The 17,007-nt window shown below is 56.4% G+C and overlaps 1 protein-coding gene across 3 annotated transcripts in view; it reads left to right on the top strand.

Moving 5' to 3' along the window:
• RNF157 (ring finger protein 157) overlaps window positions 1-17,007 on the top strand; it is a 32,531-nt gene that overhangs the window by 11,387 nt on the left and 4,137 nt on the right. For 2 of the 3 annotated variants that reach the window (XM_063176020.1, XM_063176021.1), the window contains exons 3-18: window positions 191-279; window positions 1,463-1,609; window positions 3,270-3,387; window positions 3,481-3,547; window positions 3,684-3,727; window positions 4,075-4,122; window positions 4,398-4,469; window positions 5,706-5,865; window positions 7,760-7,872; window positions 9,001-9,239; window positions 9,335-9,443; window positions 10,047-10,158; window positions 10,575-10,783; window positions 10,915-10,983; window positions 12,097-12,145; window positions 13,565-13,675. In XM_063176020.1, coding sequence (XP_063032090.1) covers window positions 191-279; window positions 1,463-1,609; window positions 3,270-3,387; window positions 3,481-3,547; window positions 3,684-3,727; window positions 4,075-4,122; window positions 4,398-4,469; window positions 5,706-5,865; window positions 7,760-7,872; window positions 9,001-9,239; window positions 9,335-9,443; window positions 10,047-10,158; window positions 10,575-10,783; window positions 10,915-10,983; window positions 12,097-12,145; window positions 13,565-13,675 — 1,756 coding nt within the window. Of the gene's footprint in view, window positions 1-190; window positions 280-1,462; window positions 1,610-3,269; window positions 3,388-3,480; window positions 3,548-3,683; window positions 3,728-4,074; window positions 4,123-4,397; window positions 4,470-5,705; window positions 5,866-7,759; window positions 7,873-9,000; window positions 9,240-9,334; window positions 9,444-10,046; window positions 10,159-10,574; window positions 10,784-10,914; window positions 10,984-12,096; window positions 12,146-13,564; window positions 13,676-14,255; window positions 14,352-17,007 lie in introns of all 3 variants that reach the window. The other variant, XM_063176022.1, reaches the window with a different exon arrangement.

The following is a 17,007-nucleotide window of genomic DNA, read 5'->3' as shown; positions in this document are numbered from 1 at the left end:
GCTCTTTGTGGAGGGATGTCACCGTGCTGCCTGGTGCCCAAGTGCCAGCAGGAGCTGCAGGTGCTCAGCACCCATCAGGATGCCCAGGCCACCCCAATTCCCTCTGTAGGGCGTTGGGGTCATTGGGGGGCCCAGAGCCATAGCAGTGCCCCCGTGTGCTCTGCCTTCAGCGGTGTCTCTCTCGTCCTAGTTCCCTTATGCTGCTCCACCTCCTCAGGAACCCGTGAAGACCCTCAGGAGTTTAATCAACATCCGCAAGGACACCCTGCGCCTCGTCAAGTGAGTCCCGGCCCCGCGGGCAGGGAGGGTCGTGCTGGGTGCCCAGGGAGGCTGGGCACGGGGCTGCTCTCATTCCAGCGGGATGGAGGATGAGCCCCGGCCCTTCCCCTCCTGGTTCCTGGGGCTGCTCTCATTCAGGATGGAGGATGAGCCTCTGTCCTTCCCCTCCTGGCTCCCGGGGCCATTCTCATTCCCACATGATGGAGGATAAGCCCCTGTCCTTCCCCTCCTGGTTCCCTGGGGCTGCTCTCATTCAGGATGGAGGATGAGCCCCCTGTCCTTCCCCTGCTCTTATTCCTGCAGGATGGAGAATGAGCCTCTGCCCTTCCTTTCCTGGTTCCTGGGGCTGCTCTCATTCAGGATGGAGGATGAGCCCCTGTCCTTCCCCTGCTCTCATTCAGGGTGGAGGATGAGATCCTGTCCTTCCCCTGCTCTCATTCAGGATGGAGGATGAGCCCCTGTCCTTCTCCTGCTCTCATTCCTGCGGGATGGAGGATGAGCTCTTCCCCTCCTGGTTCCTGGGGCTGCTCTCATTCAGGATGGAGGATGAGCCTTTGCCTTCCCCTGCTCTCATTCAGGATGGAGGATGAGTCTTTGTCTTCCCCTGCTCTCATTCAGGATGGAGGATGAGATCCTGTCCTTCCCCTGCTCTGATTCAGGATGGAGGATGAGTCTTTGCCTTCCCCTGCTCTCATTCAGGATGGAGGATGAGATCCTGTCCTTCCCCTGCTCTGATTCAGGATGGAGAATGAACCTCTGCCTTCCCCTGCTCTCATTCAGGATGGAGGATGAGCCTTTGCCTTCCCCTGCTCTCATTCAGGATGGAGGATGAGCCCCTGTCCTTGCCCTGCTCTCATTCAGGATGGAGGACGAGCTCCTGCCCTTCCCCTCTCATTCCCGCATGCCAGCACAGGCAGTGCCGCAGGATTAAAGGATTTTAGCGCTGCCTTTGAAGTGCTTTGCTTCTTCTTCCTCCCCCACCTTCCGAAGGCTCTGCTGGAGGGAGGCTGGGGATTGCGGCGGGGCCGGGGGATGCGGGATTAGGGCTCAAATCTGCCTGCGGCACTGCCCAGCCCGCAGGCGCGACCTTGCTGTGCCTCAGTGTCCCCCGATGGAGGGCAGCAGCCCCTTTTAGTCCTGGAGCACCCCAAAGCTCATCTCCTGCACCCTCTGTGCTCCCCAGGTGCTCGGAGGAGGTGAAGACCCCGGGGGAAGAAGTGAGCAAAGCCAAGGTGCACTACAACGTGGAGTTCACCTTCGACACGGACGCCCGTGTGGCCATAACCATCTACTACCAGGCAACTGAGGAGTTCCACAACGGGGTGGCGAGGTGAGGGGCCCCAAACAGGCCTGTGTCACCCCCCAGCCAGGCTTGTGTCACCCCCCAGCCTGGCCTGTGTCACCCCCCCCCAAACAGGCCTGTGTCACCCCCCAGCCTGGCCTGTGTCACCCCCAAAACAGGCCTGTGTCACCCCCCAGCCAGGCTTGTGTCACCCCCCGCCTGGCCTGTGTCACCCCCCAGCCAGACCTGTGTCACCCCCCAAACAGGCCTGTGTCACCCCCCAGCCAGACCTGTGTCACCCCCAAAACAGGCCTGTGTCACCCCCCAGCTTGGCCTGTGTCACCCCCCAGCCTGGCCTGTGTCACCCCCCAAACAGGCCTGTGTCACCCCCCAGCCAGACCTGTGTCAGCCCCCGCCTGGCCTGTGTCACCCCCCAGCCAGACCTGTGTCACCCCCAGCCAGACCTGTGTCACCCCCCCCAAACAGGCCTGTGTCACCCCCCCAGCCTGGCCTGTGTCACCCCCCCCAAACAGGCCTGTGTCACCCCCCAGCCTGGCCTGTGTCACCCCCCAAACAGGCCTGTGTCACCCCCCAGCCAGGCCTGTGTCACCCCCCAAACAGGTCTGTGTCACCCACCAGCCAGACCTGTGTCACCCCCCCAAACAGGTCTGTGTCACCTCCCAGCTTGGCCTGTGTCACCCCCCAAACAGGTCTGTGTCACCCACCAGCCAGACCTGTGTCACACCCCCAAACAGGTCTGTGTCACCTCCCAGCTTGGCCTGTGTCACCCCGCAAACAGGCCTGTGTCACCCCCAGCCAGGCCTGTGTCACCCCCAGCCAGGCCTGTGTCACCCCCCAGCCAGACCTGTGTCACCCACCAGCCAGACCTGTGTCACCCCCCAGCCTGGCCTGTGTCACCCCCCAGCCAGGCCTGTGTCACCCCCCAAACAGGCCTGTGTCACCCCCCAAACAGGTCTGTGTCACCCACCAGCCAGACCTGTGTCACCCCCCCAAACAGGCCTGTGTCACCCCCCAGCCAGGCCTGTGTCACCCCCCAGCCTGGCCTGTGTCACCCCCCAGCCAGGCCTGTGTCACCCCCCCGCCAGGCCTGTATCATGCCCCAAACAGGCCTGTGTCACCCCCCAGCCAGACCTGTGTCACCCCCCAGCATGGCCTGTGTCACCCCCAGCATGGCCTGTGTCACCTCCGAGGCTGGCTTGTGTCACCCCGAGCCTGGTGTGTGTCCCTGCCTGATGGACATGGAGCCTCCCCCCTGAGCATCTTTCCTCTTCCGGACAGGAAAGAGCTGAGGGTGGTGCTGAGATTGGAGGGGGCTCCTTGTTTCCCCCAGGTGCCACCACCAGGTCCTTGCCATGCTCTGCCACCTCCCTCCCTGTCACATCCTGTTCCCTTTTTTTTACCTTCAGGTCAGAACAGAGACCAGGGGAAATAATTCTCCCCCCCAGACCCCTCCAGGTTGGCTGTGGAGTTGTCCCTGTCCCCTCCTGTGCTGTGTTTATTTTACCCTGTGCATTATTTTAGCCCTTTTTCGACCTTCTTACCTCAGCCCCAAGAGGCATCTGGGAGGGGACGAGTGGCACACACCCCCCATCCCATTTTCCTGGCATCTCTGTGCTCTGGGGAGAGCAGGAGGGCTGTGGGGACGCCGGTGGTGCCCTGATGACCCTGTCCTGTCTCCCTGGCACAGCTACACCCCCAGGGACAACAGCCTGCAGTCCGAGACGGTGCACTACAAGCGGGGGGTGTGCCAGCAGTTCTGTGTGCCCTCCCACACCATCGACCCCTCCGAGTGGAGCGAGGAGGAGGTGGGTCCTGACTTCATCCCTCCCGTGCAGATGGAGGCGGGAGGAAGGCTCAGCCCTGCTCCATCTCACCAAGCCTCCCCTGTCTCTCTCCAGCTGGGCTTCGACCTGGACCGCGAGGTTTATCCCATGGTGGTGCAGGCAGTGGTGGATGAAGGAGAGGGTGAGGAGGGGGCTCCTTGCTGGGATGGCCTTTCCTGGTTTGCTGGCAGAGCCTCCTGCTTTTCCTCACTGCTCCCGTGGCTCTGCCTGTCCCCCTGCATGTCCCCAAGCCCTGAGTGCTCCTTTGTGTCTTGCAGAGCACAGTGGACACTGCCACGTGCTGCTGGCCACCTTTGAGAAGGTAAGTGCCAAGCTGGGGCCATCCCCCTCCTCCTGCCTCCATCATCCACCAGGTACAAGAGCCTGGAGAATCCCTGGGAATTGGGATGGTGCTGCTGGGCTGGGGATGTTCTGGGCTGCTCCCAAATCCTGGGACTATTCCCTCATTCCTTCTAAGGCATTTGGGCTCAACTCCATCTTCCTTCCTCCAACAAGCTTTGCAGTGTGTGTGACCTCCCACAGCTACTGGTGCTGGGCTGTCAGGAAAAGCCAGAATTCCTGCAAAATGGGCTTGTAGGGAGCAGGGAGGGAGCAGTGACAGCCACAGGGTGGGTGGGTGCCCACCCGTGTGCTCTTTCCTCCCTCCAGCACAGTGATGGCACCTTCTGCGTGAAGCCCCTCAAACAGAAGCAAGTGGTGAGTGTTGAGGTGTCCCTGAGGTGCAGGTGTCCCTGCACACCCTGCAGGGGAGGCACTCAGGGGTCTTGGGGAGCCCCAAAAGCTCCAGGCCTCTCCCAGCCTTTTGCATTGATAACCTTGAAATTGCACTCCCCTGCCTCCCAGAGATTGCAATTTCCAGGTTATCAATGCAAAGAGAGCCCCTGGATGCTGGGGGGAGGAGGACTGGCCCAAGCAGGGGTTTGGGAGCCCCAGGTGTGTGTGCTGCTCACCCCTTGCCCATGGGATTGCAGGTGGATGGTGTGAGCTACCTCCTGCAGGAGATCTACGGCATCGAGAACAAGTACAACACACAGGACTCCAAGGTGTGTGCTGCACCCCTGCCTGCATCCCAGAGCCTTCCCTCATCCCTTCTTCCCTTCCCCTAGCACAGGTCTGGCCACTGAAACACTCTCAGGGCAAGAGTTTGCAGCACAGCATGGAGGTGGTGATGGCTGGGGACATTTTGTGTTGGCATCGAAGCTGCTGGAGGCAGAAAATTGAAGGATTGAGCTTTTCCCCACATCCTTTGTGGGCCCTTGGGGGAAGATGATGGCTTAGATGGGGAGCATGGGGCTCATGGCATGGGATGGATGGGGAGCATGGGGCTCAAGGCATGGGATGGATGGGGAGCATGGGGCTCAAGGCATGGGATGTGCCTTATGCTGTTATAGGACACGAAATAAAATGACACACATGCCGGAACCTCCAAGGTAAAAAGAAGGGAAGTTTATTTTCTGACTTCAACATTTATAGATTTTAAAAGTGGTAGTGGATTAGAGGATGAAAGTGCCACCTCTCCAATGGCACTGGACAAACCAACAGTCCAGGAAATTTCTCCTCTTCTAGAAAAGAATGTCAAACAATAATTGTTTATATAAAAGTGCGTGAGAAAGTTCATTACAGGAATGTAAACACCAGAAGGCTTAGAAGAACTTAAAAGTTCTAAGCCAAAAAGCCAAAACCGAACCCTCCGTGGGGCCTCAGTCAATACATTTGTGGAATGAGCTGAAACTTAGAAGTTCTAAGCTAAAAAGCCAAAACAGAACCCTCCATGGGGCCTCAGTCAATACATTTGTGGACAAGCTAAAACTTAGAAGTTCTAAGCCAAAAAGCCAAAACAGAACCCTCCGTGGGGCCTCAGTCAATACATTTGTGGACAAGCTAAAACTTAGAAGTTCTAAGCCAAAAAGCCAAAACAGAACCCTCCGTGGGGCCTCAGTCAATACATTTGTGGACAAGCTGAAACTTAGTTCTAAGCCAAAAAGCCAAAACAGAACCCTCCATGGGGCCTCAGTCAATACATTTGTGGACAAGCTGAAAGCAAGGGTGACATTATGCTGTGCTGTAATATGTAAAAATCAGGGTGAAAATGGGGGTTTCTGTTTCCTTTGGCCTCATCTCCCAGCCTCCTGGAGGAGAGGAATGAGGTCCCAGGGGGTCATTCCCAGAGCAGGCAGCCCATGGACTCAGGCAGAGCCCTCTCTGAGCACCCAGGCAGTGTTTGAGAGCACGGGCTGGGGACCCCCGAGGCCGAGCAGGTCCCTGTGTGCCCTGGGCAGGTGGCCGAGGACGAGGTGAGCGATAACAGCGCCGAGTGCGTGGTGTGCCTGTCGGACGTGCGGGACACGCTGATCCTGCCCTGCCGCCACCTCTGCCTGTGCAACACCTGCGCCGACACCCTGCGCTACCAGGCCAACAACTGCCCCATCTGCAGGCTGCGTGAGGGGGGAGAGGGCTGGGGGCGGGCTGGGGAATGGGATGGGGTCTGAGAGATGGGGTGGGATATGGGGGAATGGGGCTGGGGTCTGGGGAATGGGATGGGGTCTGGGGAATGGGATGGGGTCTGGGGAATGGGATGGGGTCTGGGGAATGGGGTGGGGTCTGGGGAATGGGGCTGGGATGTGGGGAATGGGGTGGGGTCTGGGGGAATGGGGCTGGGGTCTGGGGAATGGGGTGGGGTCTGGGGAACGGGCTGGGGGCTGGGGAATGGGATGAGGTCTGGGGAATGGACTGGGATCTGGGGAATGGGGTGGGGTCTGGGGAATGGGGTGGGATCTGGGAAAACGGCTGGGATGTGGGGAATGGGCTGGGATCCGGGGGAATGGGGCTGGGATGTGGGGAATGGGCTGGGGTCTGGAGAATGGGCTGGGGTCTAGGGAACAGGGTGGGATCTGGGGAAACGGCTGGGATCTGGGGAATGGGCTGGGATGTGGGGAATGGGCTGGGGTCTGGGGAAACAGGCTGGGATCTGGGGAATGGGCTGGGGTCTGGGGAAACGGGCTGGCAGCACTGGGAATGGGCTGGCAGCGCTGGGAATAATGGGCTGGGATCTATGGAAATGGGCTAGGGTCTCTGAGAATGGGTTGGGATCTAGGGAAACGGGCTGGGATCTCTGGGAATGGGCTGGGGTCTAGGGAAATGGGCTGGGATCTCTGGGAATGGGCTGGGATCTCTAGGAATGGGCTGGGATCTCTGGGAATGGGCTGGCAGCTCTGGGAGCAGACTGAGATCTCTGGGAACGGGGTGGGATCTTTGGGAATGGGCTGGGATCTGGGGAAATGGGCTGGCAGCTCTGGGAATGGGTTGAGATCTCTGGGAATGGGCTGGGATCTCTAGGAATGGGCTGGCATCTTTGGGAACAGGCTGGGATCTCTGGAAATGGGCTGGGATCTAAGGAAACGGGCTGGCAACGCTGGGAATAGGCTGGCAGCACTAGGAATGGGCTGGGATCTTTAGGAATGGCCTGGGATCTCTAGGAATGGGCTGGTGTCTCTGGGAATGGGCTGGGATCTCTGGAAACGGGCTGGGATCTAAGGGAACAGGCTGGCAGCACTGGGAATGGGCTGGCATCATGGGGAATGGGCTGGTGTCTCTAGGAATGGGCTGGCATCTGTGGGATTGGGCTGGCATCTCCCACCCTTGAGCTCTGCAGTCCCTCTAGTCCCACTGGGGATGCCCCTCTTGGGAAACAGGGTGTCATTTTTCACAGAATTCACAGAATCACTAGGCTGGAAGAGGTCTTCAAGATCATTGAGTCCAACCCAGCCCCAGCACCTCACCCAAACCCTGGCACCCAGTGCCACATCCAGGCTTTGTTAAACACACCCAGGGATGGGGACTCCACCACCTCCCTGGGCAGCCATTTCAGAACTTTATCACTCTTTCTGTGGAAGACTCTTTCCCAATATCCAACCTGTATTTCCCTTGGCACAGCTTGAGAATGTGTGCTCTGGTTCTGTCAGGAAAAAGAGCCCAGCCCCAGCTGAGCACAGGCACCTTTCAGGAGCTGTGAGAGTGATGGGGGCACCCCTGAGTCTCCTTTTCTCCAGGCTGAGCATCCCCAGCTCCCTCAGTGGTTCCTCACAGGGTTTGTGTTCCAAGCCCCTCTCCAGCCTCGTTGCCTCCTCTGGACATGCTCAAGCATCTCAATGTCCTTCCCAAACTGCTGGAGCTGCTGCCCAACCAGTGCTCTGGGAATGAGCTGGCATCTCCCACCCTCGAGCTCTGCAGCCCCGCTGGGGATGCCCCTCTTGGGAAACAGGGTGTCATTTTTGGACAGGTCTTCTTCCAACGCTTGGTTTTCACCCCTCCCTTTTTTTCCCTGCTGCCCCAGCTTTCCGAGCCCTGCTTCAAATCCGAGCCATGAGGAAGAAGCTGGGCCCGCTCTCGCCCACCAGCTTCAACCCCATCATCGCCGCGCAGAGCTCGGACTCCGAGGAGCACTCGGTCAGTGCCCGGCTGAAGGTGGGACCCTGGCCTCTCCCACCAGGGTGGGGAGGTTTGGGGATCCGTGTGTCTCTGAAGAATAGGGTTTGTTTATTTATTTATTGCAAATTTGTCTTGCAAGAAAATGTAGAGTTGATCTTACAAAAAAAAAAAAGAAAAGGAAAAAAGGTTTTTGGCTGGGTATCCATTCCCTAGGTTTGAGCTTCTTCCTGGGGCATTTTGATCCCACTGAGAGTGTGGTGATCAGCAAAATGGCCCAGGGAGGATCCTCACATCCTCACCCCATGATCCTCTGTGGGAATGTTCCTCACTCGGGGTCACCAAATGTGCTGGTGTTCACAGGGGTCCCAGGACGAGGGAAGAGATGAGAATCTTGACTCTATGTTTCAGAAGTCTGATTTATTTTTTTATGGTACATATTATATTAAAAGAAAATTATATATTAAAACTATACTAAAAGACTAGAAGAAAGGAATTCATCAGAAGGCTAGCAAGGAATAGAAAGGAATGGAATGAAATTTTGTGACTGACCAGAGAGTCTGAGACAGCTGGGCTGCCGTAGACATCTTTTTGTGAAAATCCTTTCTTAGGATTTTTTTCCCTTCTGAGAAGCTGAAGCCTCAGAAACAAAATGTAAACAATGGTTATCTGCTGCTATGGAATGCATCAGGTAAATTTTTGATTGACCCATCTTTGGATGTTTATAATTAATGGCCAATCAAGGCCAAGCTATCTCAGACAGAGTCTGAGCGAGCTGCCTTTTGTTATCATTCTTCTCTGTTCTATTCTTAGCTAGCCTTCTGAGAGGAAACCTTTCCTTCTATTCTTTAGTATAGTCATAATGTAATATATATATCATAAAATAATAAATCAACCTTCTGAAACATGGAGTCAACATTCTCGTCTCTTCCCTCATGCAAGAACCCCTGTGACCACTGTCACATGGGCTGTGATTGGCCATTAATTAAAAACAACCACACGAGACCAATCACAGATGCACCTGTTGCATTCCACAGCAGCAGATAATCATTGCTTACATCCCGTTTCTGAGGCTTCTCATCTTCTCGGGAGAAAAGATCCCAGCAAAAGGATTTTTCCTAACCCGTGTCCTGACCATGCTGCCCGCAGTCCTCGGAGCACATCCCGCCGGGTTACGAGGTGGTTTCCCTGCTGGAGGCCCTCAATGGGCCCCTGACGCCGTCGCCGGCCGCGCTGCCCCTGCGGGCCCTGGGGGACCCCCCCGGCGTGGGGACCCTGCCCTCCTACGGCAGCGAGGGCCCCCTGCCCGCCCTGAGGGCCCTGGCACCCCTGGAGCGCCTGCCCGACTGCGGCCCCGCGGGGCTCAAGCTCAAGAGGAGCATCTCCAAGTGAGTGTGGGGTGGGTGTGGGAGGCTGGGGGCGCTCAGTGGGGGCCGGGGGATGTGGGCAGGGGTGAAACCCTCTGCTTTGCCCCTCTGGCCAGGTCCATCTCACAGAATTCCTCCATCCTGCCCGAAGAGGAGGATGAGAAGTCGTGCACTGAGTCAGAGCTGAGGGTGGCCAGGAGGAGATCCCCAGCCCGGCATGAGGAGGTGAGCATGTTACAGTGGTGACAAGGGTCTTCAGGGTGAGAGAGAGGCGAGGATGTTGACCTCATGTTCAGAAGGCTTGATTTATTATTTTATTATATATATTACATTATGACTATACTAAAAAGAACAGAGAGAGAAAGGTTCTCAGAAAGCTAGCTAAGCTAAGAATAGAAAAGGAATGAATAACAAAGGGCTGTGTCTCAGCAAAGAGTGAGACCCAGCTCTGCTGTGAGTGGTCAGTAAATCTAAACATCTACTCCAGACCAATCACAGATGCACCTGTTGCATTCCACGGCAGCAGGTAACCATTGTTTGCATTTTGTTGCTGAGGCCACAGCTTCTCAGAAGGGAGAAAAATCCTAAAGAAAGGATTTTTCACAAAAGATGTCTGTAACATGAGCACTGTCCAAAATCAGTACACCTCCTTACTGGTAGTAAGGAGTTGAGGCACTGGAGGGGCAGCAGGTTAGGGGGAGGCTTGGGACCAGAGAAACTGGCTGGGGTTGCCCCTTCTGGCTCTTCCTCCATGAGAATGTGTGCAGGAGATGGGCCATCCATGTTGAATATCCCCCATCCCATCCTTCCCATGGGCTCCTGTTCCAGGAATGTGGTGCAACCCCAGAGAGTGAAAACCTCACCCTGTCGTCATCAGGAGCCATCGACCAGTCCTCGTGCACTGGGACACCCCTGTCCTCCACCATCTCGTCCCCAGAAGGTACAGCATGGAGGGGTGCTGGCAGGGCAGGAGAGTGCCATGGTGATCTCAGGACTGTCACACTGTGGGGGGATGCAAAGAGGGGTGGCATGGCCCTTCTTACCTTGCCATGGACATTGGATGGAGCCCCAGGGTGTCACCTCTGCTTTGTCACCTGTACACCTGGAGATGGGAATCACAGAGGCACTGATCATGCCTGGTTTGTCACCCTGTGGACACAGAAATGGGGGGCTGTGAGCCCTGGGGATCTGCTGCCGGCAGCTTTGCACCCATCACATCTCCGTGGCGTGCAGCCAGTCCTTCCTCTGCACCCCACTCCTCCTCATTAGCCCCTGTTCCATTGTTGGGTGCTGTGCCATGACTCCCACCCATGGGTGGGGGTTCCAGCAGCCCCCTCAGCCCCTGCTCTCCCCCAGAGCCCGTGAGCAGCAGCCTGGCTCAGTCCGTCATGTCCATGGCCTCCTCCCAGAGCCAGCACTCCCAGCTCAGCACCGACACCGTCTCCTCCATGTCTGGCTCCTATATCGCCCCTGGCACGGAGGAGGAAGAGGAGGAGGAGGAGGAAGAGGAGGGGGACATGCTCCCCTCGCCCGCGGCCGCGAGCGCCACAGCCTCTGATGGAGAGGTGGGGACTGGGGGTTGTTGGTGGAGCCCAGCTTGGAGAGCTCCCCCATGGGATGTAACTCCCCCTCCAAAACCACTGGCACCAGATTTTCTTTTTCTTTTCCTTCCATCTTTCCCACCTTCCTCCTACAGTCAACACCTGTGGAGTCCCCGGATGATCTGAACTTTGTCAGCATCTCTGCCGAGGAGCGCGATGCCGAGGTAACCAGAGCCATCCCCCAGGGGACTGGGAGCTGTGGTGTCACCTGGCACTGTGGGGGGATCCCAGCTGTGCCCATACTGGGAGCTGTGGGAGATCCCAGCTGTCCCCATACTGGGAGCTGTGGGTAGATCCCAGCTGTGCCCATACTGGGAGCTGTGGGTAGATCCCAGCTGTGCCCATACTGGGAGCTGTGGGAGATCCCAGCTGTGCCCATACTGGGAGCTGAGGGGAGATGCCAGCTGTGCCCATACTGGGAGCTGTGGGGAGATGCCAGCTGTGCCCATACTGGGAGCTGTGGGAGATCCCAGCTGTGCCCATACTGGGAGCTGTGGGGAGATCCCAGCTGTGCCCATACTGGGAGCTGTGGTGTCACCCTGCACCATGGGGGGATCCCAGCTGTGGTGTCACCTGGCACTATGAATGATCCCAGCTGTGCCCATACTGGGAGCTGTGGGGAGATGCCAGCTGTGCCCATACTGGGAGCTGAGGGGAGATGCCAGCTGTGCCCATACTGGGAGCTGTGGGAGATCCCAGCTGTGCCCATACTGGGAGCTGAGGGGAGATCCCAGCTGTGCCCATACTGGGAACTGTGGGTAGATCCCAGCTGTGCCCATACTGGGAGCTGTGGGGAGATGCCAGCTGTGCCCATACTGGGAGCTGTGGGGAGATGCCAGCTGTGCCCATACTGGGAGCTGAGGGGAGATGCCAGCTGTGCCCATACTGGGAGCTGTGGGAGATCCCAGCTGTGCCCATACTGGGAGCTGTGGGGAGATGCCAGCTGTGCCCATACTGGGAGCTGTGGTGTCACCCTGCACCGTGGGGGGATCCCAGCTGTGGTGTCACCTGGCACTATGAATGATCCCAGCTGTGCCCATGAAGGGGGAAGCTGGGCAGTGGCCCCCTGTTCCCCCAGGGCTGGACTGGGGAATGTGCTGCCCACACATCCATGTCCCTGTGGGCTGCCCTGGGGATGGATGGGGCAGTGGGGCTGTGCCCCACCAGTCCTGGTCCATGGAAGCCCCAGGGCCAGGGATGTTTCCCCAGAGGGACTGGGAACAGCCCCTGGCACAGCCCTGGGCTAACACTCCCTGTTGCCTCTCCCTGTGCCACAGGGCAACGATGTGCTGGAGGACGAGGACGCCTCTCCCACACAGGAAGACGGTAAAAGGCCCTGGGTCGTTGTTGTCCCCTCACTGTCACTGTCAGTGGGAGGTGCTGTGCTGTCCCCAGCTCCCCAGTGCCATCAGGGAGAGCCCTGGGGACCCTGGGCTCAGAGGAACATCTGTCACAGCAGGGACACCCACGGGGGCTGAGCACAGGGGGTGGGGGAGCCAGGCAGCCACGGGGACCAGAGAGCTCAGGGTGGGACATGGAGCAGCCATGGCTGGTTTTTCCAGGACCCAGTGGTTTTTCCAAGGAGACAAATGGGAAAGAGGCTTCTCTCTCTGTGTGTGTTTTTTCCCTTGCCGAGGTCTTTTCTCAGATCTCTCAAACTCTCCCCTGTAGAAATCAGTGTCTGGGCTGATTCCCATAGGAAGGGGCTGCAGAGCTGTTCCCTCTGGGATGCTTTCCTCACTTTGGCCTGTCCTCAATGTGCTTTTGCAAGTCAACACATGCACATTGAGGGCTCCTCTTGCCTCCTCCCTTGAGCTCAGGCAGCCAAGGAAAGAGGGAAAGAGGTGGTCACCTCCATGCCATTGGCCACCAACTGCCCTGGATTGCTTTTGGGCAACAGGGAGGCCCACAGTGTGCCCCCTCCCACATTTCCAAGTCTCCTTTTAGCAAAAATACAACAAAACTATTTCCCAATCCAACCTGGATGCTCAGCCAAGCTGGAAAGCAGGAACACCCATGGATCACCCATCCCCAGATCATGGCCTCTGACTGCAGAGAGGCTCGTGCTGATGGGGAGACTCAAGTATAACACATAGGAGCAACCAGGGGCTGTGGTGGACATCCATGGGCATCCCAGCAGCTCTGGGAGCAGGATGGCCTCTCTCTTTAGGACACAGTCCTGCAGCTGTTCTCAGCAGGGCTGCTGGCACATTTGGGAACATCCCTCCTGAGGTACAGTCACCTGCATCTGATGGATGCAGGTAAGACCCTGGAGGCTGATCTCTTGGAGAAGCGATGCTAAGAGGCAGAGTTCCCTCCCTCATCCCCAAAAGCCTCCATCCCCCCTGCAAAAGCTTGGCTACGGCTTCTTTTGCCCCACGCATCCAGCTACTGCCTGTTGCTGGCATCCCTGCAGCTCTCACGGCACTGCTGGTGCTGGAGAGGCTCCTGCAGGAGGTGATGGGTGCCACCACAGCCTGGCTGTGCCAGAGGGAAGGTCTGCCCGAGCCCTGGGCAGGTTCATGCTCATGCCCACATTGTTGCTGTCCCGCTGCGAGGGGAGGAGCAGCCGGGGCCGTGCCCAGGCCTTATTGTCCACTCTCCACCCGCTGCCACCCCGATGCATCGTTCCTGTGTCATTTCTTTGTTTTGGAAGAGGCTGGGGAGGGGAGAGGAGGAGCCCCAGCAGTCCCAGCCCCAGTGCCAAAGGCGGCCGCGGCGGTAACTGCCTTAACTCCCTTCCAGGCCCGAGGACAGGCGCTTTCCTCGGTCTGAGCTGTGACAATAACAATGACATGGGCATCGCACACGTGAGAGCGCTGGACAATAAACTGTGCTCTGAGGCCTGCTTACCTGGTGAGTGGCCGTCTGCTGAACATGAACTTGGGGTGGGGGGGGACAGTTCCGCTCTTCCCTGCATCCCCCCAGCCCTTTGCATCCATCCCTCCTCTCCCATCACCATCGTTCCCACCATTCCTGCCAGGCTGTCCTCACTGCACCCCTCCAGCCGTCCCTCTGTGGGGCTGAGCACCGGCCATGTCACCACCCAGAGGTCAGGGTGGCCTGTCCAGACTGGGATGTCCCCAGGCAGCTGCAGGCTTGCCTTGCTGGGATTCTTTGTCCCTTGGCCAGGGGGCTGCTGGCACCCCAGGAGGCACCAGTCCTCCTTAGGAAGGTGTTGTGTGGCACAGCTGCAGCCTGCTACAGGCTTGTGGTGGGCACAGCAGTGTTTTGTGCTGGGGTGTGATCCACAGGCAGTCCAGCTGTGCAGCCTCCCAAGTTCAGGGAGATGGGGTGTGTCCACCGGGTCATCTTTCTACAGAGCCCCAACATTCATCTATCTGTCCCATTTCTTCATGCTTTCTCCCCCACCCTCCTTCCACTTTTGTTTCCTGCCAGCCTCTCTCCATCCCTTTCTTTTCTTCCTTCCCCCCAGGCTCCTCCGTCTGTGTGAAAGTTCATGTTCGCTCTGTGCCAACACGGTTTCCTCCACCCACGCTTGTGCCCCTTCCCTGCCCAGAGTTGCCCAAAGGTGACAAATGTATTGAACACCCCTGGCTCCTCTGTGGAGGGGGCAGTGGGCTGGGGACCCTGCCCAGCCCTGCAGGCTCCTCTTCCTCAGCCTGTGTGTGTGGAAACGAGCCAAAAAGCCAAACCAGAACCCTCCATGGGGCCTCAGTCAATACATTTGTGGACAAGCTGAAAGCAACTCTGCCCGTGCCTTGCCCCTTCAGCTGACTTTGTGGCAGGTCCCAGACCTGCAGCAGGTGCTGGAGAGCCAAGAGGGTGGGTGAAACCCACTGGAGGGAGGGGAAAACCTTTCTTTTCCTCTGCTCCTTTGGGAAAGCCTCCTCTCCTGCTGCCTTGCCTGTTCCTGGTGGTTTCTGTGCTGGAGAAACACGGCTGAGGCTCTTGGGGAGGAACACACAAGCCCTGTGTCCTCTCCATCACCCTCTGTCAGCACTGGCTGAGTCCTGCTGGCCTGGGGGGCTGGGGAGGGAGCTGGGGGTGTCCCAGCAGCACCTCTGCTTTGCTGGAGGGCCTGGCAAAGCCACCCCTGACTGCATCCCCCTTGGTTGTGCTGGGGGGAGGATGAGGAAGGGGGAGCTTTGCAGCCCACATGGCTCCAGCACAGGGTCAATTCTTGCTCTGCTGTGAGGTGTGCACGGGGCTGGCATGCAGGAGCTGGTCCCTGGGCTGAGCCCAGCCAAGGATGCCCTCTCCATCCTTTGGCCACCACACCTGCCCATGTGTCCAGCAGCTGCAGCCCTCAGCACCAGCTGTGCTGCATGAGAGGGGTGATCCAGCCTTGGCCTTTGTGGGGAAAAGCAGAGGCTGAGGAGGTGCAGAGTGGGGCTTTGGGGCTCTCCATGGTCCCTGGGAATGGCAGACACGGTGTTCTCCATCCCTTTTCACTCCCTGTGGGATACAAGGCATTTTTTCCACATAATAATGGACAGTGATCATTGTTTTCTGAAATTTCTTTTCGAGCTGTTGTACCAGTTTGTGTAGATCACTGTCCCCAGTTTTTAACAATCCATTCCAGTAGGTGTTGTAGACAAAATGTCCTATTACACGTCTAACATACATTTTGGTGCAGTTTTTGGTAGGAGTAGCTGAAATCACATCCTGCTCTGTAGGTGAAGTTACAAATACATGGATTCAAGTGGTTACAAAGCTGTATCTTTGTGTCACCCACTGTTAAATTGTCACAAGGGGGTCTTAGACACACACCCCCTAATCCTATGGACACTGGGATGGATTCAGGGTCATTATCAGGAGACACTTCCAAATGATAGACGCAGTTCTATGTCCAAACCACAGCTTAGGCTCTCAGAATATTACTTTCACATATAAACCCCTGTTATTCTGTCTCCACACAACAATCTACATGTGTGTGACTGTTTTTAAAAGCCCATGCTCAGTGTTCCAATGGACCTAATCCCATTCCTACCACCAGGATTTAGTGCTTGGTACATACAGAAGCACTCTGTGTTGCTAAGGCAAACACTGTGACCTTACTAGTGATGGGAACATAAGAAAATTTGATTGAACACCACCAGAATTTAAATGCCTTTTCAAATTTCAACGAATAAAAGTCCCTTTTCCCATTCAGTGGTTATCCCAGAACTGCAGGAGTGTTACCACAACTGAGCTGGAATACAGCTGGGTGCTGAGGCCACTGCTTTGAGCAATTTCCAGACCATCAACCAGTTGGTCATTAGCATTTGGATATTTTTGATATTTGAAGCTGATCAGTGTGTATTTCCAAGAGCAGATAGGGAAGACCTTAAGAGTTGATCTATAGTGTTCAAATAATTAATGGTTGCACCCAATTGATCAGTCAGAGTTTCAAGATTGATACTGTTCAACACTCCTATTCCAGTTCCCAATATATCTGTTACATGTGTGAGATAACAGCCTCTGGTTTAGGCAGGAAAACCAGACAGTAGAAGAGGTATCTGTAAAAGATAAACATTTTGGTCTGATAGCAGGAACATTGGTCTGCATCTCTTTAAGGACTAGGATTAAACAATATTTGTTGTTGCTCAACCAATTTGACCTTGAAATGTTCAGAGTTGATTTTATAGGTTTTGGAGAAGTTTTTGGAGCAGTTGTGGAGGTTTTGCTGGGCACCCTTAAACTCTCTAGAGTACAGTCAGCTTCTATATCATAAGGGGTTAGGATCAGTATTGTGTCTTTAAATTTACAGTCCTTTAGGCTCATGGTGAGACAGCCTGGGGCTGTTCCGTATTTTGTGGTTTTGTTTTGGCTGTGTCATTCCTAAAATCTCTCAGGGCTTGTACCCAGTCCATGGGAGCCCCACTCAGTGATTGTAGGGAAGGCAGCTGCATCCTGGCCCTTGAGATCTGTGGGGTTCAGAGTCTACATCTCCAAGTCCATCAAGTCTCTTGGACAATCTCCAAGCTGGTGGCATTTGATAATGATGTTTTTGTCCTCTCTGTAATGGATGGAGGTGCAGGACGTGGTTCCTCAAAGCTTCTTTTGAAATCTCTGCAGATTTCAATCTGGTGGGAAAGAGCTTTGTGAGGAGGCAAAAGTCCCCATCCCAGGGATTTTAGGACATGAGGTTTTTTAACTAAAACCTCCAGAACCATGTCCTTGTGTGGATCCTGCAGAGCAGGAGCTGCAGGGGCTGTCCCCAGGGTTCAGAGCATCCCCTGGCT

The sequence above is a fragment of the Melospiza melodia genome, chromosome 24 (assembly GCF_035770615.1).
Source record: "Melospiza melodia melodia isolate bMelMel2 chromosome 24, bMelMel2.pri, whole genome shotgun sequence".
Lineage (NCBI taxonomy): Eukaryota > Metazoa > Chordata > Aves > Passeriformes > Passerellidae > Melospiza > Melospiza melodia.
The sequence above is the reverse complement of the archived record's forward strand: the minus strand, read 5'-3'. Positions and strand labels throughout refer to the sequence as shown.